At 42.4% G+C, this 23,190-nt stretch overlaps 1 protein-coding gene across 1 annotated transcript in view; it reads right to left on the reverse strand.

The window, feature by feature from the left end:
- Positions 1–23,190, reverse strand: part of FNDC3B (fibronectin type III domain containing 3B) — a 396,339-nt gene that overhangs the window by 59,788 nt on the left and 313,361 nt on the right. Inside the window, exons 12-18 of the mRNA XM_027875752.1 lie at positions 13,778–13,902; positions 11,338–11,512; positions 9,735–9,821; positions 6,243–6,381; positions 4,891–4,962; positions 2,719–2,837; positions 343–448 (exon numbers count right to left, since the gene is read on the reverse strand). Of these exons, the coding sequence (XP_027731553.1) occupies positions 343–448; positions 2,719–2,837; positions 4,891–4,962; positions 6,243–6,381; positions 9,735–9,821; positions 11,338–11,512; positions 13,778–13,902 (823 nt within the window). The remainder of the gene's footprint in view (positions 1–342; positions 449–2,718; positions 2,838–4,890; positions 4,963–6,242; positions 6,382–9,734; positions 9,822–11,337; positions 11,513–13,777; positions 13,903–23,190) is intronic.

The raw sequence follows: 23,190 nt of genomic DNA on the forward strand, positions 1-23,190 counted from the left end.
TTTAAAAACAGGCACATAGATATCACAGCTCACTCCAAGATGTCACAAAAATGAGAAGGGACAAGAATCAACATGGAGGTTTGATCCAACTATCACCTGACATGGACCACCAGGGCTACACCTTCCACCCCTACTCCACCCCCACAAGCAGTTACACATACAAAGACTAACAAATGGTTTTCCTATCAGAACACTTGCATTATTGCGAGTTTGAGTTTTTCACAACTAAAAATGGGAAGCAACCCTTAAAAATCCCCCCTAACAATCCTTTGACCTTCAAACTACTGGCTAGAAAAGTCTTTAATTGCCCCAAGACAACAATGCCCCTTGTTGATGACTTACCCCATTGTAGATGTATTTCTTTGTGCTTTGCTTTCCCCAAGACCCTTGGGGGTCGACACTGGCCTGGTGCAACACTGAGTGTACGGACGGGCAGACTGTCGGAACACTGTGGGGAAAAGGGAGGACAGTCTCTTCATCTCTCACCAAAACGATACAGAAGAGGTAATTCTATAACGTAAACACTCCAAACAGCGTGTTCCGCATGGAGCATATGACAAAGACAAACATGGGCTGATTTTTTCACAGCAAGTCATTTCTGAATCTGTTCAAGGAGTCAATAAGAGGCACGGGGCAGCTGCTCCAAACAGAATGAACAATTTCTGAAGCCAATTTGGAAAACATACGTTGGTTAAGTGCTCATACCCTAAACACAAATTTATTTTTACTAAACTCAAAATTAGAAAGACTCTTCACTGTGACAGAAGAGAAGGTCCCAATAGCCCAGCCAAGTTTACTATTTACAATTAAACCATTTCTTCTGGAGTTATTTTTTTCTTTAAATATTCGGTTAATAGCCCTCACACAGACCATAAATAGGCATAGAATAGGACTAAAGATGGTACTTAGGATAATGCCGACATTATCTAGCTACAGTTGACATTATAACATTGATAGAAAAATTGATCTTTTCCTTTATAAAAGGTGATCGATAAAGGAACTGGGATAGGGTAAAGACAGAGAGAGTTATGCTGTTCTTTAACTGATACACAATTAAGGTTTTATACAAGGCCAAACAAAAGCATTTCTGCAGCCCGGCACTGGACCCTGCCCATAGAAGGCGCTCAATGCATATCCATTGATTTTGTTTGAATTTCACTCTGAAAGAAATGAGAGATGCTACAATATAAGAATCACCTTTCTTGTTTTCTTTCCATTTGGAAATTGTTTGGAAAAGAATCTTTGTTCCAACTGTGGCCATACACTTGAGGGAAATGAAAATATATAAAATCGAGAAGGGGAAAGAGCGACATAAAACTGAATCTCACCTTCTAGCTGGCCAGGCTTGTGTCCACCCTTGGTATCATCCCCAACTCCTCACTCTCTTCCAACACATTCAATCAGCTGCCACGTCTTACTGTTCTTACCTTTACAACATCTCCTATTTCTACATCATCCCCATTTCTTTACACATTGTCAAATGAGATATTTGTAAAGCGCTTAGCACTGTGCCTGGTAGGCACTTAATAACTCTGTCCCTCCTTCCCTCCCTTCCTTCTTTCCTTCCCACATGACCACAACCACCACCTTGGTATAGTCTTTTATCAACTTTTTCTGGACCACTACAATAGCCTTCTGGCTGGTCTTGCTTCAAGGCCCTCATCACCCCAATTCATCCCCTTCCCTGCCAAAGGGATTTTTTTAAAGCTGGTCCTTCAATAAACTCTAGTTTCTCCCTAATAGAAGCTCTTTAAAGCCCTTTATAACTTGGCCCCTTCCTACCTCTTCCATCTTCTTATATTTATTTCACCTTTCACACACTCTATAATCTGGCTGTACTGGTCTACAACACTCTATCTCTCAACTCTGGACGTGTACACTGGCTGGCCCCATGTCTGGAACACTCCTCCCTCTTCATCTCTACCTCCTGGCTTTTCTCAAGACTGAGCTCAAATTCTATCTTCTGTATGAGGCCTTTCCTGGTCTGGCCCAATCTCCTTCCCCATCCCTGCCTTGCACACAGTGTTTTCCCTGTGAGGTCACCTCCATTTACACTCTAGGTTTTCTTCCCTGTTAGAATGTAAGCTCCTTGACGGCAGGGCCAAGTTTTTGCCTTTTTTTTTTTTTGTATCCTGAGCACTTAGCACAGTGCCTGGTACATAGTAAGTACTTCATTAATGACTGCTGACCGACTGATGAGTACCCCTTGAGTAGGAAAAAAACATCTCAAATATTCTCTTTTTCAATCCCTTCTCCCTAACGGCAAAAGTCATTAACTCAACAGAGACAAGTCTGTGAAATTTTAAAGCATAATTCCTTCAACAATGTTGTAATTTTTATGTCTATTCTCTACCTATTTGAACATTAAGCAAAGGACATTGGAAATATCCATCTTATCTGGTTACTGTTAGTATTAGCCAGAGTAACTTTTGTAAAAAGTATGATTCAGCATCTTTTAAGGAATGAATATACCATCAGCTCTACCAGATGAGAATCATTGTTCATGTGCAGTTCTAAACACTTCAAAACCAAAGAACATTTTCAGAAATTCTGCTCTCTGGGCCCAAATGAATAGCGTGTGAGGTACTTCTCATCAAAGTACATGACTTTTAAAAGAGCCAAACTGGGAATTTAATCAAGAGGACACAGAGAAGGCTCATCAAAATGGGATTAAAGACAAAATTCTTAACTTTTTCCCTCTTGAAACACGCCACCCACCTGACTGTGTCCACCAGTGCTGATGCAGCATGTCCGGAGTTTATACAAAGTGCCTGGCTTCAAGTGAGTAAGGGTATATTCCGTAGTGGAGCCGCTATACGCCACATCCCATTGGTTTGCTATAACAGAAGATTGACATGATGAGTGGTCAACACATTACTGACTCCTTCAGGAAACCAGGTATATGCAAAGATAAAAAGGGATTCACCTTTACCTGTTTGGTGGGAATACCTTTACCTGTTTGTGTTTTCCTTTTAAATTAGGCTGGGCTTCCTATCTGATAAGAGGGCTGACAACATGCTCTACTTTTAAATTTCTATTTTTTTAGCTTTTAAAAAAATAGTATCATTTTAATTACTTAATTATGTTGAGTGCAATAATTAGCACTTACATAGTTGTATTTTGAGAGCCATTGAATTCCCATGGAATTAACCTTGGGTAACTGAGAAGCCTAAGAAATAAGTGATTATGGAGTCAGAAGAGAAGAAAAACAAAAAAAATACTAAAACAGTGATAGAAACCAAGTCTCCACCTAGAACTCCTTGTGGTTCGAATTGGCCTTCTGAGTAGGCAGAAACCTGAGTTCTGACATCGTCTATGGTGTTTACTCCCTCTCTGAACTCAGGGAAGTCATAGCTCCTCTCTTTACCCTCAGGTGTAAATCAAGAGGGTTGAACTGTACATCTCTAAAGTCCTTTCCAACCTTGGATCTAGGATCCTACAAGATGAAACTATATGGGCTAATTGCAGGTGGGCCAAGAAGCTCTTTTTTTCCTATGTTTAGAATGTGTCAAAATGGTCTGTCTTCTGTGCGGGCTCCACAATGTTGAAAATTCCACCATTAAAGAGTCAATTCTTCGGACAAAGCATTGTCCTCTTTTAAAATGAAAATACTCCTGGGAAGTATAATACCTTAAGCCATTATTATTATATAGGAATAAGAAGATTGGGATGGTGGCAAGAGAATATAATCCAAATGAGCTAGTATACCAAATGGATTTGCTAGATAATTATTTAACCCTTCACTTCATTACCCACTGGGAAAGTCTTTAAATTTTAAACACCCAACGACTTCCAATGAGTTTTATTAGAGATTGTGAAACACAAATAGACTGTCAATATTTGAGCTATAGATTCTATACATTCATTATTTCCTCTAGAACATTTTGCCATGCTTAAGTGACCCTGCCACATATGGGGTTTTTCAGAAAATGTGAAGATTCAGAAATCCAGGTAAGTTTTCTTATTAAAAAAGGAAATTAAGCTTTGAACAGAGTCTGCGATATTCTTTCAATTCCACAGAATTCTTTTGCTATTATCATGAAGTCAAGTCCAGCTGGGCATAGTGGTGCATGCTTATGATCCCTGCTTGGGGGAAGCCAAGGCTGTTCTGAGATGCAATAGGGCAAAAGCCAATGAGGTTACTGCACTAATAAGGTTGAGTCCCCAGGAATCCTCAGGCTGCCTAAGGAGGAGTAAATTGATTCAGGTTGGAAAACAAAGCAGGTCCGAATTTCCATGCCCACCAACAGTGGGATCAGGCCCACAGTAGCCCCTGCATGTTTAGCCCATGAAATATAAGGAAAGATAGGTCTAAAAAAAAGAAAGAAAGAAAGAAAGAAAGAAAGAAAGAAAGAAAGAAAGAAAGAAAGAAAGAAAGAAAGAAAGAAAGAAATATACTTCAACCGAAAAAGGAAAACAAGAAGAAAGAAACCAACCAGCCAACTGAAATAAGGCTCATTTCTCTGCTCCAAAAGGTCCAGGCCTACTAGAAGCTTTCCATCCAAGAGATGGGGTGGTTTCATACAGGGCTGAAGTGATGGTAAGGAGCCCAAATAATCTCCTCCCAGCCTCCCTTTAAGCCTCCTCAATGAGGTACTTTGGGGAAAAATAAAAGGTTAACAGATACTCCTTTACATTCTAACATGGGTAGTTAATGCACATAAGAGTACTGGTGGCCAAGAAGGGGGCATTTGGGGAGTCGCAGGGATGGTGAATGGAGCCATAGGGAAGATACCAGAGATGTTCTTTCTAAGAACAATGTCAGAATGGTATCACTGAGTCGAGGTACCATTTTATTTCTGTCTTTGTAGAGTGGGTGCCTCACTGAGTGGCTTGCAACACAGTGGGTGCTTAATAAATACCAGTTGTTTTTAACTCAATTAACTTTACCTTCTGAATGTCCCTCTGAGATCTCCAGTAAGTACTTAAGGATTTCAGAACCGCCATTATCCTTAGGAGGATCTGAAACATGAGCAAATATCTCATTAGTTGTAGATGAAAGATTTTGTTTTATTTGTACAATTGTCGCTATGTCATTTTCCCAAGTCAACAAGGACGAACATTTTTTTTGGGGGGGAAAGAAAGGGGATATTGGAAACAATTTACTAAGGGGGAAATCTGTGGTTGGAACCTAGCCCTGGGGCATCTTGGGTGTTTAGCACAATAAGACATTCTATCTTTTGGCTTTCTGACTGTCCTCCATGTCTGGAACACTTTACCTCCTGCGCTGATTACTGACGTCCCTGACTTCCTCTAAGGCTTGCTAAAATCCCACCTTCTACAGGAAGCCTTCCCCAACCCCTTAATTCTAGTGCCTTCATTATTTCCTGTATACAGTTTATTTGTGTATGTCTGTTTGCTTGCTGTCCCTACCGTTAGACTGTAAGCTCCTTGAAGGCAGGGATTGTCTTTTTCCTCTTTTTGTATCCTTAGTGCTTAGCACAGTGCCTAGCACACAGAAGGTGATTAATTAATGTTTACTCATTGACTGATTGATTACTAATGCTTCTGAAGGTATAGTTCCTTAACAGGAACACATGTTTTCTTTCTAGTGAGATTTTCTTTACAGGAGAGATTCCTATGTAGAATTCTCCTTCGCATATAGCTCTTAAAGTCAGGAAGGTCTGAGTTCAAATCTGGACTCAGGCACTTTACCAACTGTGTGTTGGGCAAGTCACTTAACCTTTATAAGCCTTAGTTTCCTCAACTGTAACTTAGCTGCTATACCCTAAAGAAATGTGAGTTGACATTATTACTGATAAAGACCAAAGATGTTAACATCACCACCTATTCATTTCCCCACCCCTGCACATTTTCAATTGTTCTAGACATCTTCCAGGGGAGTATCCAGGTATACATTAACTTCCACTTATCTACGTGGTTCAGTTGAAATTCATGTCCCTCCACATCAATAAAGTGTTTTGGTTTTTTTTTTCAAGGCAATCACAAGGCGCTATTCTGTATTGGCAAAGGCAGTCACTCACCAGGAGCTCCCTAAACTTGGGAAATCACAGGTCTGGCTACAAGAAAATCACAAATGCTCATCAGTTTTCTTGTAGAGGTGTAGGTGAATAAACACGTGCATCAATAAATATTCACATTCAAACTGTGCCTAGAGTTTACAAAGACCGAATGGAGGTGTAATATCTTGTCCCGCCAGTAGGTGTCACCATTGAAGCCAGAATGAACTCCAGCTGTGAAATAAGTAATTTTACAATAGATTTCTTAAAGAAATCACCTACCCCATTTTACGCTAAAGCTGTAAGGCGTAATTAACCCTTTAATGAAGGGTCGAGTCGGGGGTCCTGGTCTGTCAGGACTTGTTGTACAAACCAAAACTTCACTTGGACAGCTTCTTCCTTCCATGTTAGAAGCGATTAACTAGAATAATGAAAAGAAAAAAAGAGATTATCAGTGTCAAACCTAGGAATTCCCAGGGAATAAAACCAGCTATGTCACTTCAATGGCTGAGATAAAAGAACCAGGACAAATGAACGACAAGGCCACAGGCACTCACTCACAAAATAAATTGTAAGGAATCCGGGGCGTAATGGAAAGAGGTCTGAATTTGGATGTGAGTTGCTGTAACTCCTTACTGACCTGTACACCCTGATACAAATCACATAATCACTAAGGGCCTCAGTTTTCTTATCTGTATAAGGGGGCAACAGACCTGGAGTGAGGAAGACTTAATTTCAAATTCAGACACTTACTAACTGTGTGACCCTGGGCAAGTCCTTCAATGTGTTTGCCTCAGTTTCCTCATCTGTAAAACTCAGATAACAATAGCACCTACTCCCCAGGGTTGCGTTGAGGTGCAAATGAGATAACATCGACAATATTTGCACTTTGCAAACCTTAAAGCACTATATAAGTGATAGCAATAATGATGAAAATGACCTACAGTCACTGTCAGATCTAAATCTATGAGAGCACCAATCGTGGGTTATATTGCTAGAATTAGCCACTTAAGACTGTCATGTGACACATAAACCGTAATGGTTAGAAACACTTAGGACATGCCTTAGTGAGTGTGGCCCGATGGGCTGATAAAATCCACAGAGCTCTAAGTGGTTCCTTCTGACTTCTCAACCACTAGGGAAAGATGGAGAAAGCTTACTGAATTTGCCATCACAAGTGTGGTTTAGCAGAGAGGGTAACTTTGTGGGTTCTACTCCTGCCTCAGATCCATTCTGGCTGGGTAACCACCCTATGTTTAAGATTCTACACTGCAGACCAGTTGCAAACATCCATAAATGGAATCAGTTTCCACATGGGGACTTGCCCCACACACTGATTAAGTCAAAGGTAGAGGCTATCCTCCTAGGAGCATCTTCCTACCTACCTACCTCACTGTACCCCAAACCCCACTCAGGGGCTTAACACGGAGACACCTTATGCTGATATGTATGGTCTCTTCTATCTCTAATCTAATGGCAGTTTCACCATAAAATGGACAAACGTCCAGGGAGTTCAATTCTCTTACATTCTGTCAGAACTGTCCAAAACATAATTAGGCTATGCTTTTGAAATTGTCATTCTCTCGAGCCTAACTATTATACTGTCATAGGAAGGAGCTCACAGAGTTTCAGTTTTGAGAACCAAAGTACTGAGCTTTTTTTTTTTTTGTTACTCATTAAAGTGCTTTGTTTCCTAATCTTGCTAAATAATCACAGCCAATTGAGGAACTGAGGTCCATTTATACTGTGATTTCATTTGTGAAAGGAAGTTCTGGAAGAGTTATTCCAAGCCAAAAGAGCAATCGAAACACCCAATCATTAAAAGAGATGGGAGGAAAGTTTGGGAGAAATTTCCACTGAGCAAAAAGAAAGGGCTGGTGGTGCCATCTTGTGGAAGGAGAGTGATAGGACAAGTAGGTGTTCAGCAGCATATATTAAAGTTTGGGGAAAACTTTTACATTAAAGCCCTGTCCCTTTGTGGCAGTGGGGAAATCAGTGGAAAATGAAGTATTCCCTATATTGCTAAGAAGTATGTGCAAATTCTTCCCCAAAATAATAAAAATAAAATGCATTTAGATAGAGCAGTCATCCAAACCTCATAGGGAAGAAGGATAAAAATCAATCAATCAACAAGTATTTAATAAGTACCTACTATGTGTCAGGAGCTAGGAGTACAGATAATAATGAAACAGTCCTTGCTCTCAAGAAGGGGACATTCTTTCACTCAATATTCAAATGCTGAATACTGAACAGTATTATATTGAAAATTGAACATCAAACATTCTTTTATTCAAAAAATCCTTGGCTATCAGAAGAACACTATGATAGGACAGTGAATAGAGGAAGAAGAGGGAGAGAAGGAGAAAAGAAAATTCAGTAATTTTTTTATTTTTGGCCTGGTTCTATCAGTGTGGCAAAAACCCAGGGCGTTTGTTTAGACAGCAAAAAATTCTCCCCACCGATACTGATCTGTCTCTTCTCTAATGAGAAGCTGGAAACAGTTGCTTGGGGCAGTGAGTGTCAGAGACACGACCCGACCTCAGGTCTTCCCGACTCCAAGGCTGGCCCTCACTCCAAGACAGCCCACAGTGCTGTCTCCCAATAAACCCCACTGGATAACACCGACGTCCAGGTCATCGATGCATCTAAGCCTTACTGCATTATTCTCCTGCCAAACACCACCCTGTATTTCATTCTAGTGGTCCTGAGACCAGAAGTTGCAGAGAAGGCACCGACCTGCATTGGTGGGGGGAGTTTTCTTATGTCATTCTCCATATTAATGAACTCAAGGTCAAATTTCTACCCCTACCTTTAAAGCTGCTTTGCCCTCAATCATCAGGGCAAAAGACAGCAGGCCCTAAGTGCCATCGGCTGCAGAACTAAAAGACAGAAATTTTTGAAAAGGTGAGGAAGAAAAAGAAGTGAGAAAATGGGAAAGAGGAACATGGAGAGAAAAAAAAGCAAGAAGGAAGGAAGAGAAGAGAGGAAGGTAAAAGGAAAGAGGCCTATGAGGGGGTAAAGGGATGAGGGCCAGAGTTCTAGGACACTCTCAGGTCTGGAGGGGCGGAGGTCATTTGTTTCTGACTTTCATCCTGTTGTTCTCTTGGGGAGGCTTGGGAAGTTCACCTTCCCGTTTTTATGCATGGGATAGGACCCCACAAAAGAGCACAACAAACAGTTTATAAAAAGTATCACCGCCACCTAAGTGTTGTGTGCGAAGACGGGCAGGAAGCGCAGGATCCGGGCCGGAGGGATGGGCAGGGTTTGGGGGACTGATGTTTAATCACCCCTGGAAAGATGGGAAGGGGCCAGGTTGTAGGCAGCTTTGGCCCGAGCAGCTTTTTCATTTTGGTTCCAGAGTTAGGAAGCCACTAGAGTGTACTGGGTAAGGGGTGACAAGGTCATTATGGGAAATCACGATGGCAGCTGAGGGGATAATGGATTGGAGGAGGAAGTATGGAGAACAACCAGCAGCTTCCTGGTGACTGGTGACTATCTAGGTGATGAGGGCCTGCAGGCACCAGAGCAGCGACCATGTGAGTGGAGAGGAGGAGGTGTAGACAAAGAACCCTGTGAGTTGACAAGAAATAGGCCCCGCCGGGTAAGTGATAGTCTGTGTTTGGTCCTGGAGGTGATAGGGGGTCATTGGAGCCTACTGAGGAGAAGGGTGACATGACTTCCAAAAATTTTTCAGGCTCAGGCATCCGTGTGGAGGTGAAGGTTTTTGGAACGGAAAGAAGAAACTTGAGGCAGGAGGGCCAGCTAGGAACTCACCCTGAATTTATACTGTGTGCTTCTCTTGAGAGTCTTCACAGTGCAGGTAGTGTCTTCTCCAGTGTATTTTGGGTGGAAAAGGCTATCCTGGAGAGACAGAACCAGAAGGAATCGTCAGGACCATAATGCCTGTCCATAAAATCCTCTGCTTTTATAAACCTGGCAGGCTTCCTGACTGTGAGCTCACGGTTCCAATACTCACCAGCGAATTCAAGGTCTGGCAACTTGTGTTAGCAACTTAGAGAAACAGTTACATTGTGAGGCCCCCAATACTCAGCTTTGTGGTTTTCTGCCAACAGATAATTTCTTTTTGGCCTGGTCAGACTTCTTGTAAAGGCAGGGTACCAAGCCAGGGTTAACTAAGCTTGATGACGGCAAGACCTCTCTCCACTCTTTTCTTCTTAGAATGTCAATTTCCTTTGGGGGAGCAGGGAAAGGTAGCCCATTACTTCGCCACAGAGGACTCTTCTGGACTCACCCTACAGTAATGACGTGAGCTATGAGGAATGAAGGACTGAGCTGCTATTGGGGGCATTGTAGACCAAGGAAAAGAGCACTGCACTGAGATTCCAAAGACCTGGATTCGAATCTTGACCCAGCTACTTATTCCATAGAGGACTTGGGGAAAGTCATTTATTGGGAATGTTATAGTGGGCTGGACTAGGTGGTCACTCAGATCCCTTTAGATGCTAGGATCACCCTGGGCCTCAGTTTCCTTATCTGTAAAAATGAGTGGGATGAAACGGATAACCTGTGTGGTCCTTTCCAGTTCTAAAGCTATTAGTCTAAGATCCTACGAAGGATTTCAACAGGAGGAAAGAAGGAAGATGAATGCATTTGGGTCACTGCCATGAGCCAGGCATCTGACATGAAGCAAAAGACCAGAAAGTAACAACTTGAGACAAACACTGATTTTCTGATAGACCCAACTGGCTTTAAGTTTATTTGGATTCATTAAGAAATACACAGTCTTCCTAGGACGAGTGAGAAAATACAACTCTCCTTCTTTGCAGGGGTCATGGTGAAGGTTTAGAAAACACTCTTAGATTGGGTCACTTCCGCTGAATTTCCCCCCTCCCTCTTTCCCTCCTTCCTTGTCTCTCTCTCTCTCATCGATTGTTCGGAAGGGATATGACCACAGATAAAAGTGATATAAAAACAAAGCGCATCAATAAGATTTTAAAGAGTCCTGTTTGTAAACCTCTCTTGATGGGAAACTGTCAGCAGGGTGTGTAAGAGCATAGTGACTATCCTCTTCTGGTAAGAAGCTGGGGAACCTTTCCCCCAAGGATGGCTGGAGATTGGGCAATACTTGACTAGAAATTGTCTCCCCAAGATTTCCTCTGGAGTGAGGTGTAGTGGGCAAGGCATGGGACTTAAAACCAGGAAGTCTCGGGTTCAAGTCCTGTCTCAGCAACTAGCTGTGTGAGCCTGGCCACATTCTCTCAGTTCCCTCCTCTCTAAAACAAGGGGTTTGGGTGTGATGGTGTCCCAGGACTATTCCATCTCTAAAATGGAGGAAGGCATGTTGTCCCATGGTGAGGCTGATACACCCGGGTTCAAGCAGCCACCCAAGGAGATGGTTGGCAGTGCCAGGACTTACGTGATCATCTTCCTGGATCTCCAAGGTGTAGGTAATCACCTCCTCTGCCGTGCAGCCTTCTGGCTTGCTCCATTGCAGTGTGATCCACGTGACTCCGGCTCGAACGAGTCTTGGGGCAGAGGGCGTCTGAGGGATGTTCCCAGAGGTGTAGTACACCATCTCCTGGCTGTAGCCACTGGGGAGAAATGAGACACCATGAGCTAACTAATGAGCTGGCGAAGGGGTGTGTGGGTGCCCAGATAAGGGGGATTACAGAGGAGACCTTTCCTCCTGGGAGGAAGACAGACGGCAGGCCAGGGGGGCATGAGAGAGGCATTCTGATGAGATACAAGAAGTAGCCTTCACTCTCAGAAGCTTATGTTCTAACAGGGAGATAACACACAAACAACTATTTACAAACAACACCAGTGACTCCCATGCAGGCTGTGGGTCTCCAGGAAAAATGGAAGTTCTTTCACAGAATCCTCGTTATCCTGATCCTGGGTTCGTTCCAACAAAATGCACACCTTGTCTCAGGACGACAAATGAACACTGGGAGACTAAACAGATGTCTCGCCCACCCATGGATTACATTCTTTAAATGTCCATAGAAACCACTGTGGTGAACATAGTGTACATTCACATGATTATACACAAATGAACAGACTGTAATTCATCATGGCAGACTTTCTGGGCTGGAAAGGTCATCAAAAACAACTCCCCAAAGCAACCTTTGCACGAGGACCTCCAGTGAAAGGGAGCCCACGACCTCCCAAACCAGCTGAGGCCTCTTCTGGACAGCTTTCGCCGTTAGGAGTTGGTTTCTTGTTGCTGTTTGGGTGTTCAGTTGTGTCTAACCCTTGGTGACCCCAAGGACCACAGCACACCAATACCATCTATGGAGTTTTCTTGGCAAAAACACTGGAGTGGTTTGCCATTTCCTTTTCCAGTAAGTTAAAGCAAACAGAGGATAAGTGCCCAGGGTCACACAGTTAATAAGTGTCTGAGGCCACATTTGAACTCAGAGTCCTCCTGATTCCAAGTCCTTGATGGCAGGATTTCTTAACCTGGAGTCTGTGAGCTTGTTTTAAAAAAAAAAAATTTATGGGGGCAGCTAGGTGGTGCAGTGGATAGAGCACCAGCCCTGAAGTCAGGAGGACCTGAGTTCAAATCCAGCCTCAGACCAAACACTTGACACGTACTGGCTGTGTGACCTTGGGCAAGTCACTTAACCCCAATTGCCCCCCCAAAAAAATATTTAGATGGTTCTAATTAATTTCCTTTGTAATCCTTTAAGACTTTCATTCTGAAAAGGGGTCCACAGGCTCGACCAGATTGCCAAAGGGGTCCATGACATTAAAAAAAAAGATAAATAATCCTCCCAATCTATGTCATTGGGAAGCAAATCACACACCAAAACTGGTACCAGGGGGTTCCCTCAAAATATGCACCTGCCAGGATACATCTTGAGGGCTAGTCCACACTCAGTGAAATCCACTCCTGGTACATCGAACGGGGCTACACAATGTTTATCACAATCTGTTAGCCAGTCAGTAAACATTTATCAAGCGCCTATTATGTGCTGCTAGGCACTGTGCTAAGTTCCAGGGATACAAGAAGAGGCAAAAGCCAGCCTTGGTCTATAAGGAACTCCCAGTCACTAAAGGAACAGCCATGTTCGCTTTACTGGGATGACTAAGGTAGGAAAGCGATCAAAGGCATTGTTGTCAGAGGTAACTGTTACAAACCACAAAAAGGGCTCTCAGGCTGATTCATGATTCATTTAAAACAACTCATTTCTAGAGCATTCTGGCCAACTGAGGCTTTCTGCTTAGGCCCACAGCTGTCCTGCAGTCTCACACATGGCTGATCGTGGGCTTAGCACCCCTGACTTCCTCCACCTATACTTCACTGAAAAAGGAACATGCATGAAAAGCTTGCTTAAGTAGTGAAAGGAGACGGAAGCACACCACTTTAAAAACAATAAAGCAAAGAGCTGGGATTCTTTTCAAATCCTGGACTGTTAACTATTGATTGTTCTTCTTGGTTCACAGAGGTCCCTAGGCTTTTTCACAGAACAGATGCATTCTGGTAACACCAGGAAGAGCCCACGAGCAAGGTTTAACACCTCATAAGAGGGCCACTACTCTCACTCTTCCACTGAAATATTACCAACCTACTTTCTCACAATGCTACAAGCAGCTTAGGAGAGTACAAAGAATGTCAGATTTGGCATCAAAAGACCCAGTTCAAATCTTGCTCTACCACTTTCTACTGTGTGGCTTTGGGTAAATCACTTAAACCTCTCCAGTCCCCAAATTTCTCAACTGTAAAACAACAGGGTTGGACTCAGTGACCAAAGTCCCCCTTACCCCAAGATCTTTGATTCCCCTACCCTGTATCTGAGCACAGACTGGAAGGCCAATAAGGAAGCTGGTAGGCTGATGGGAGGCAACATTACCTGGTCCCGATGTCATTGCGTGCGGCCAGCCTGAATGTATATCTCATTGCCGGACAAAGCTTGGTCAACTTGCAATGCTTCTGGCTCCCAAAATAACATTCTCTGAAGCCACTGTTCCTTTTCCCCTAGAAGTGGGAGAAAGCCCAAAAAGTATGTCAATGCTAGTTTTCATAAGGACCTGTTTTCTTTCTTAGTTTTGCATGAAGAATGTCAATGCCGGGAATAAGTCATGTGTCGTGGAAGGTCCTCGATAATTAAACCTTTCTTTCTCATACAACAGTAGCTCTGAAAATGAGACTTTTGCACCACCTCAACACTGCTTATCTAAAGCATGGACATCACCATCATCATCATCTTCATCATGACCATCATCATGACCACCACCACCACCACCATCATCATCATCTTCATCATGACCACATCAGCAGCAGCAGCAGCAGTATTTTAACAGAACTTTAAAGTTTGCAAAGCACTTCACTTCTATCATCTCATTTGATCCTCATAATAACTTCATAGTAGTAGATGCTATTATTATTTCCACTTTACGAGTGAGGCTAAGAGGGGTTAAGTGACTTGTTCAGAGTGATACAGTTAATAAGTGTTTCAGGCAAGCTTTGAACTCAGGTCCTCCTGGCTCTAAGTTCATCTACTGTGCCACCTAGTGTTTACCTCGTGGAGCCTCATTTTCTTCACTTGTAAAATGGAAGGTTATAGTTAAGTTCATAATAAAACAAAAGGAAAAAAAATAAATGACGAGGATGTACCAAATCCATTCACACCAAGCACTTCATTTGATCTTTACAACAAATCTGTTAATTAGGTCTTCTGAGGTCTTGAGCTGAGCTGGCTTCAAGTTCACATGCCAAGTTACAGTAGGCTGTAACAACCACTTCCTCCCCATAATCCACGTTACTTTATCTATGTTCCACAGAATAGGAAAACCACAAGAGACTACTCGGAGGAAATCCACATTGGGACTTCAAACCTTCGCCCTAAAGTTAACTTGGCTGCCTCCCAACATCTTCAACATTCCTTTCGATAAAGAAAAAGGAATTTGAAGCATGTACACCAGTCCAATGGACCACAGCCACACAGCAGGCTCTCCTGCAAACAACTCATCTGAGGTTCTCAAGGCATTAAAAAAGCCCGAGAGAACCTTAATTCTCTGAATATTTGTCTTAGCCTATGTCTGACTTCCAAACCCCAATCTGAGATATTCAGATCTAACTCAAAACTGAAACAAACAGAATCCACCCCTTGCCCAGAGGCTCCGGTCCCTGGGATGAGCAGATGAAAAGTCCTCTGGAATGAAGAGCCCAAAAATGACAAGAAAGGCAGCCCAAGAATCCTCAGCTCCAACTCTCGGTAGACCTATTTTTCCATTCATAGCTTGGTTCAGTTCAACAGGAGGTAAGCTCGTTGAGGGAAGAGGAAGTTTCATTTTTGTCTTTGTATTGTGTCTGGCACAGTGTAAGCGCTAAATAAACACCCACAGATTAGCCTATTTAGGCAGGACCTCCTACAGCCTTTCCTAATCCCCTCCTCCTTGCCCCTGTTAGTATCCTCACCTAGCACCCCCCCCTTTGAAATTTACATAAACTTTGCCTGCCTTTGATATTTATTTCTCTGTACAAGCAATAACCTCTATTTCCATCCCCATCCCTCTAAATTGTAATCTCCTTAAGGGCAGGGGCTATTTACTTTTTGTCTTTGAACGTCTAGCAGAGTACACCTTAAAAAGAAAGAAATTAAGAAATGGAAGTGAATGCTGGTTTCTTTCATCACATTCTATAAATCCTACCATCTCTTGCAGGGCAAGGCTGATAGAACAGGTGGGTCTGGAATAGGGAAGAAGGGGTTCAAATCCTGTCTTAGACATAGGTTCTATGACCCTGGGCAAGTCTATGATACTCCTATAAAATGGGATAAACCTGAGCACCTCTCAAGGCCAGTGTGAGGCTTAAGTGAGATAATGTCTGCAAAGTGCTTTGTAAACCTTGGAGCCCTACGGAAATAGAAGCAGATATGGCATTTGTTCCTGTATCATTCAGTATCAATTGATCAACCAGTGTTTATTAAGTTTCTACTATGTATCAGGCAGGGCGCTCAGCACTGGGCGATGAGGGATGTAAATGCAAGGCAGAGTTTTTAAGACTGTGGTTTGAGATGAATCAGCCTGCTCTTAGATGTTCACTGATAGCCTCATGCTCAGAGCCAACCTGGAGTGTTATGGTAATGCAACCAATTTATTCACAGAAAAAGGTTTAAACACTGCAAATTTGCATAACTATATCCACTATCTGATTGGTTTGAAAGCTACAAATTTGCATAACTGCATCCAATATGTGATTGCACTGTCCAAGAAGGCTGACAAGTTCTATTTTCATTTCAAACAGCAGCCAGCTCTTCCTTCCTTTCTGTCTCTATTCCTAAACTCAAAGGTAGCCCATGCCCTGTGGAGACAAGGGCTCTCGTGTCTTCCAAAACCCTACTCAGGATCCTCCTTGATCCTCAATGTCCCTTCTTGCTCTTCTTTGCTTAGTGTCCATCACCTTCTCCTCAAGCAAAGAACTGTAGCCAGGAAAGAAAGGCCAGTATGTGCTTTTCTCAGATGACCAGTACTAAGAGGTGAAAGCCAGGTAGCCCAGAGCTGCAGCAGTATGTGGAAGGGAGGGGGACCATGGTTTTGGGCAAAGAGAGACTTGGAACCATGGATGCATAATCAGACACAACTGCTGTCCCCAATTACCTGACCCCCCCCCCAAAAAAAAGAAACCCAAGAACATCTTTAATAGATGTCACTATCTTGAAACTCATACACTCCAAACTACACAGAATGAAAAGCATTCAAAACTAAGAGACGTTGAGGAAGAAACGAAAATAACATGAGAACAGGACAAAATACCCAGGCCCAGTATCCTCTCTGCTAATGGACTTGTTCCAAAGGTATCTACAATGATCCTAGAAAAGATGAGCTGACATTCTAATACTTTTATTCAATTACAAAAAGTGGATATTCTAGCCACCTGTGCGACAGTCTGAAGGACGTTAAATAGGGGACAGAGGCTGGACCTGGGATTTCATTGGTGCAGAGAACTCCCAGGTGATGAATTCCTTCTATCAGTGTAGGCTGGCGCCTCTAAGACTATCATCTTAAGAAGACTGCCTACAGCATTGTGAGGTTAAGTGATCTGCATTGGGTCACATAACCCATATGTACCAAAGGTAGGATTTGAACCCAAGTTGTCTTGGTACAGTGGCCAACTCTCTCTACACCACACCAGGCTGCTTCCCAAAACAATGAATGAAAGAGAAAAACACCAGGATAATTTCAGAACCATCTCTATCCGAACTCTATCAAAAAGATGAGACTCAATCAATCAGCAAGCACTTATTAAAGATTTATACGCAAGGCACTGGGGATACTGTATCTACACACACACACACACACACACACACACACACTCCTCAAAGAACTAACATTTTATCTGGAAGGACAACAAAATAATAATACCAACAACAATAATAAAAATACTATCTCAACGGACAATGTGGCTTAATGGACAGAAAGCTGGTCTCAAAGGTGCTAAGTCTTGGGTTCAGTTCCCGACTCTGACAAACTACTAGCATGGCCCTGGACAGCTCTCTATGCTGGACAATCCTTGTCTTGTCTGTCTAAGCAGAGGGAGTGTTCTCATCAAGAGATCACGACGCCACTGGAAATCACAGAACAACTGTCATCTTTGCTGGAGGCAGTCATCAGACCCTGAGTTACCCACGTGGACGAAATTACGGGTTCAGCCCAAAAGGATCACTCTAAATTAAATTTCTAAATTTCAAAATGATTGTTTCTAGAGTGCTTTAAGATTTAAAAAAAAAAAAAGGTCTTCCTCATAACAAACAGATGAGGTGGACAGTATACGTGTACATTTTACTAGCCCCATATTTCAGATGAGGAAACCAGATCTGGGTCACATGGTGGGGAACAGACAGAGCTGGGATCTGATCCCAGGTCTCTTGAAAGAAGAGACTAAGGAGGTAATGAGGGGCTGTCATATGGACGACACTTGTTCTGTTTGGCCTCAGGGCATGAACAGAAGCAGAAAGGTCAGCCAACAAGTCAAGTCAACAAACCTTTATTAAGCAATTTTGATGTGCCAGGCTCTATGATGAGTGTTGGGGATACAAAGAAATAGGGAAAAAAATAACACCCCCAAATCCTGTCCCTGCTCTTGAAATGTTCACAGTGTAATGGGGTATAATGAGGAAGGGGAAAACATGCAAACAATTCTAGATAAAATGGAGATGATGCCAGGGGGAAAGCACTAAGGTTGAAAACCAGCAAAGGCTTATTGAACACAGGAGGATTTTAGGTGGGATCTGAGGAAAGCCAGGAAATGGAGACAAGATGGCAGACACAGGAAGAATTTCAGGAACTCTTTCCAACAGTCAGAACTGTTGAGACATGACTCTCTGGAGGTAGACAGCTTCCTACAAAGGCCGTAAGAGCATTTCTTAGGGAAGTCAGACAGGGGATTCTAGGATAACTGAGCCTAGGGTTCTAGGGTAGTATAGACAACTTCTGAAGTCCTTTTTCCAACTCTGAGATCCAGTGAATCTAATGGAGCATGCTTTCTGTTGCCAAAGATATTTGGGGGATGTCCTGCATCAGTTTCCAGAGGTCTCAATACCGCTAAAATTTTATTTTCTTATTCTGACACCTGCTCCATTTGCAAGACAAAAATACGATCTCCAACTCATCTAAGCAAATGCTACCAAATCATTCCCACTATTAAACTATATAAAAGCATGCATTTCCCAGGATGTGCTTGGTCCACCGATTGTCAAAAGAATTAGTTAAGATCCAGCCGGTCAATTTCTCATGGCATGAGCTGCAAAGTACCACACAGATCTCTCTGGGAAGGGCAGGGCTGACATGTTTGAAGGTGAAGAGGAAGAATTGTTCTCCAGGGAAAATTCAGTAGAGCTACTGGCTCTTTTTTCAAGGTAATGGTAAAGAAAATCCATGTGTGAGAGGCATGAAGTAAAAGAATAGCTGATCCTGGGAATGAGAGAGGGGGAGATTTACAAATAATATGAACTGCACACAGGTGAAACCTAATCCAATATCAAAGGGGTCCTTTGTAAGAAACAACTAATTAACCCTCATCTTCCTAGCTTGGAAGGGGCTTCTGGCAGACAGACAGTCACCTCGTAACCTGGTAGAGACCTGATATGGGTGGTGACAGTCATGTCTTCCATCCAACCCTTTATTCCTAGGGAACTGATGCACTCCACATTTCTTATTTCATTTTCTAAAATGAAACCGCCAAATAAATGATAAGCATCAACAATACTTAGGGACATTTAACTTACATGGTTTTCTTGCACAAGCACCATCTTTTGATTCTTTTTTATCCCAAACCATTTGATCTTTTAAAAATAAAATTCAGGTGCTGAATAAGTCATGGAATCCTCTCTCCTTCAACTCTGTTGAATTCCTGAGAATTACTTGAGGCGAGTGGAAATCGGAGCCTCATTGTAGAGATGTAACTACTGAGGTAGAAAGATTAATTGGCAGGAGAAAGGTATATGTCATAGTTTCCATTTCATTCTCACTAATGGAGTGGGCCAAGCCATATCTTGCATCTGTTAAATGTGGATAAGGGTAGCTGGGTGTCAGCTAGGCACATTTAGGCAGGTGAGCATGATTAGACCATTACAGCTGCCCAGAGTCCACTCCCCTCACTGTATCAACGAATACAGATTTTTCTCCTTTTCCCTCAACACATTTAGAAGAGAAATGCAGGTAGCAATAAGAAAGGGTGATGTGTTTTTTGCCTGGTCTGATCAAAACATGCAGGACGATCTACTGAAACATCTTTCTTCTTAAGAATTCTCTCCCACACAAGGATACCTGTGCAGCTCCTATGTTGTCCAATGGTTATTCACCACTCAAGCCACGTGATCAGCCGAGCCTCTTTTTCTATCACACATTAATGGCATCATTTACTTTGGTTTGTCTTCCTGGGTCCTTGTTTGGAACATGCTACAGTCTGTTCACCTCCACTGCTATCTGAGGGATACTCACTCTTAATTCTTTGGTAATCATAACATTGACTAACCTAATTAACAGCCACGTTATAATACAGGGAGAATATTGGTATTAAAAGGATGGACCTTGCTTTCATGGAATAGATAGGGGTCACTGTGATTTCCCAAAGGCACTCTAGCCCACGACTTTAGAAACTTCCTTCAGTTTGCATTTAGACCCAATTAATTTCCCATCAGTAGTGTTTCTACAACACACACACACACACAATATATATATATATATATATACACATATATATAAACATATCTGTATCTATCTACCTATCTATAAACACACACATACACATTCTGATTAGATGAGTTCTATGGGTTTGCATCTAAATGCATGTTGTAATTTGGACAACAGATGTTCCTCATTCACTTGGTCTTTACAGATGTGAATGTTTGAGGAAGGTCCCCTAGGACAATGGATGTACCTCTTTGGGTGAACGCAGAGGAGAACATGGAGGAGGCTGCCAATGGATGGAAAGGTATGGATGAGTGATTGACATGAACATCCTGACCTTGATGATCTCCTCAGTGTCCATGGAAGAATGAACTATGCATGGGAAGGCCTCACATACTTAACTAACACAACATCTGAGAACACTGGCTCTTCCTCCTCAGCTCCTTCTTCTTGGAATCCCTGACTGCTTAAGTGTGATCTACTCCATGAAGACCTTCATGATTCCCCCAGATGTTAGAGCTCTCCCTTTCCAAAATGCCAAGCATTCACTTGGTCCATATTCTGCATAAATTTACATAGGTTTATGTTGTTTACGTAGGTTCATGTTGTTCCCCACAACTGGAATGAAAACTCCATTGGGGCATCTCTTTATATCCTCTGTGCTAACTCAGCACAACACCTAGCCCTATCAAGGGTGTGATAAATGCTTGCTGCCTGATTGGCAAGAGGATGCCATGATCAAGGAGGTGCAGCCTTTTGGCTAGAGATGTAATCAGGATACCTGACTCCCCAATTCTATCTTTCTGCCTTTACATTCTTGTGTCTCGAAACACGAAGGTGCGTTAGCTTTTAAACTCTCTTTGCCACTGCCGATGTACACCTGAGAACATCAGGCATAAACATTCACAACTGTCTGCATGGGAAACTCTGCTTGGGATAACTGGGCTTTGGTCCAGAAAATCCATCCATTGTCATGAGGACTTCTCTGAAAAGGTAAAACAAATGGACAGGCTGAGCAAGGACCCAGAATCTTGGCCAATAAAGATTGATCACACCGTAGACCACTGCAAGACAGATACTTAATTATATGATTGAGAAGCCTTGAAACATTTTAAGACTCAGAATAGAACTCTGGGTGATTCCTTCAGAGCAGTGGACCTTAGGCTTCGTGGTAAAATAGACCCCTTGGGCAGGCTAGCGAAGCCATTGAACTCCTTTGTTTTTAAATGCACAAGATAAACTGACAGAATTACAAATGAAATCATATATACAGAAACACAGCTATCAAAGAGGCAGTTAGATGGCCCAGTGGATAGACTGCTGGATCTGGAGTCAAGAAGACCTGAGTTCAAATCTGGCCTCAGATACTTACTGGCTGTGTGACCCTGGGCAAGTCACTTAACCTCTTTTTGCCTTAATCCACCGGAGAAGGAATTGGCAAACCACGCCAGCACTGTTGTCAAGAAAACCCCATGGACTGTAAGAATTGGGCACAATTGAACGATTAAACAGCAACAAGTTATCAAAATCATAATCAATAAAAATAATAAAAAAAAAAACAAATTCACAAACCCCATCATAAGAACCTCTGCTCCAAAAAGTTTTGAAGAAAAAGTATGTGACTGAACTGATTTAATTTCAGTTTTGCCTAAAACGTGGAGTATTGGACAGAGCCCTGAACTAGGAGTCACAAAGAACCAGGTTCAAATCCTGTCTTAGACACTTCCTAGCTGGGTGACCCTGGGCAGGTTGCAACCTCTCTGGGCCTCAGTTTCCTCCACTATAAAGTGACTGCTAGGGTCTCTTGCACCTGTAGAACCATGATCTTACGATGAACAAACATGATAAACTTTCACACCCTGGGACTTTATGCATCTTTACTATGTCTAATGATACTACTCACCAGGCAGGTTAGAGAGGGGATTCCTTTGGTGGCTGCTAAGGTCCCTTATTACTCACAAATTCTGGGATTTGTGATGACATTGACCCTGCTACTCTCTCCACCAATGGAGGTCACAAATATGTTATACCTTAGCAGTGGGTCTGCGTTTCTTTGTGTAGCCATCTCTTATGTGGCACACAGTAGGAGTTTCATAAATGCTTGGTGACTGACCGTTCTGCTCTCAATATGGAAATGCTCCTGTTATTTGATTTTTGTTAAGTTTAGAACAAAAAAAAAAACTTAAAAAAAGTAAAGAAAATGTATTTTCATGCATTCTATCCAAATGAATTAAGATGTGTTAAGTGCTTAGTGTATATATAAGGAGCCAAGGATGCAAAGACAAAATGAAAAATAGTCCTTGCCCACAAGAGGCTTACATTTTGCTGAGATGATACAATATATAAAGAGACATAAATACTAGATTATTTCAGGAGTGAAGACTCCAACAACTAAGCAGATTAAGAGAGGCTGGAGGAGGCAGAATGAAGCTGAGGATTTAAGAGGTGGAGGTTAAGAGAGAGGGCATTCTAGCTATGGGAGGTGCACAGCCATGAATGTGGGAGATGGCACATGGAGTTTAGGCAGCCACAGTTTAGAAGCATTACAACTCATTAAAATGATCATTAAGTACTAGCTTTATTAATTTTAAATCCGGTGGAAGTTTTCCTTGGCACTGGTACAGGTCCAGCTTACAGGATGGGTGAGCCTATCACAAGTGGGTTGCTCTCTGCATATGGACCTTAATGAACAAACATCCAACCCTCACACATGAAACAGATACAAAACACTAATTAATCATTATGACCTTCCCTCCCTCTTTGCATTTTTACTGCCAGGAGTGATTCTACAGCTTGCCTGGTCCTCTGTTGATCTGGCTGGCATTTCCCATTACATTGGCAACAATAAGCCTAGAATGGTCGTGTTTCCAACACTGTTGGCACTAATGAATGAAGCCGGCTGGTATTTGCAATCATTCTTGTATTCATGGATTATATGTGATTCTGTTTTCTGATTTTTAACCACATTCACCCCAGCACAAAAAATGAGAATGGGTCATGTTCGTCCTGAAGGCAAAATACACCTTTGTATTTTGTTGGGATATGCTGTCGTCATCATCATCATTATCACCACCATCATCACCGTCATCATCATCACCACCACCATCATCATCATCACCACCACCATCATTAT

This window comes from Vombatus ursinus, unplaced genomic scaffold (genome assembly GCF_900497805.2).
Source record: "Vombatus ursinus unplaced genomic scaffold, bare-nosed wombat genome assembly UNPS02014810.1, whole genome shotgun sequence".
Taxonomy (NCBI): Eukaryota; Metazoa; Chordata; class Mammalia; order Diprotodontia; family Vombatidae; genus Vombatus; species Vombatus ursinus.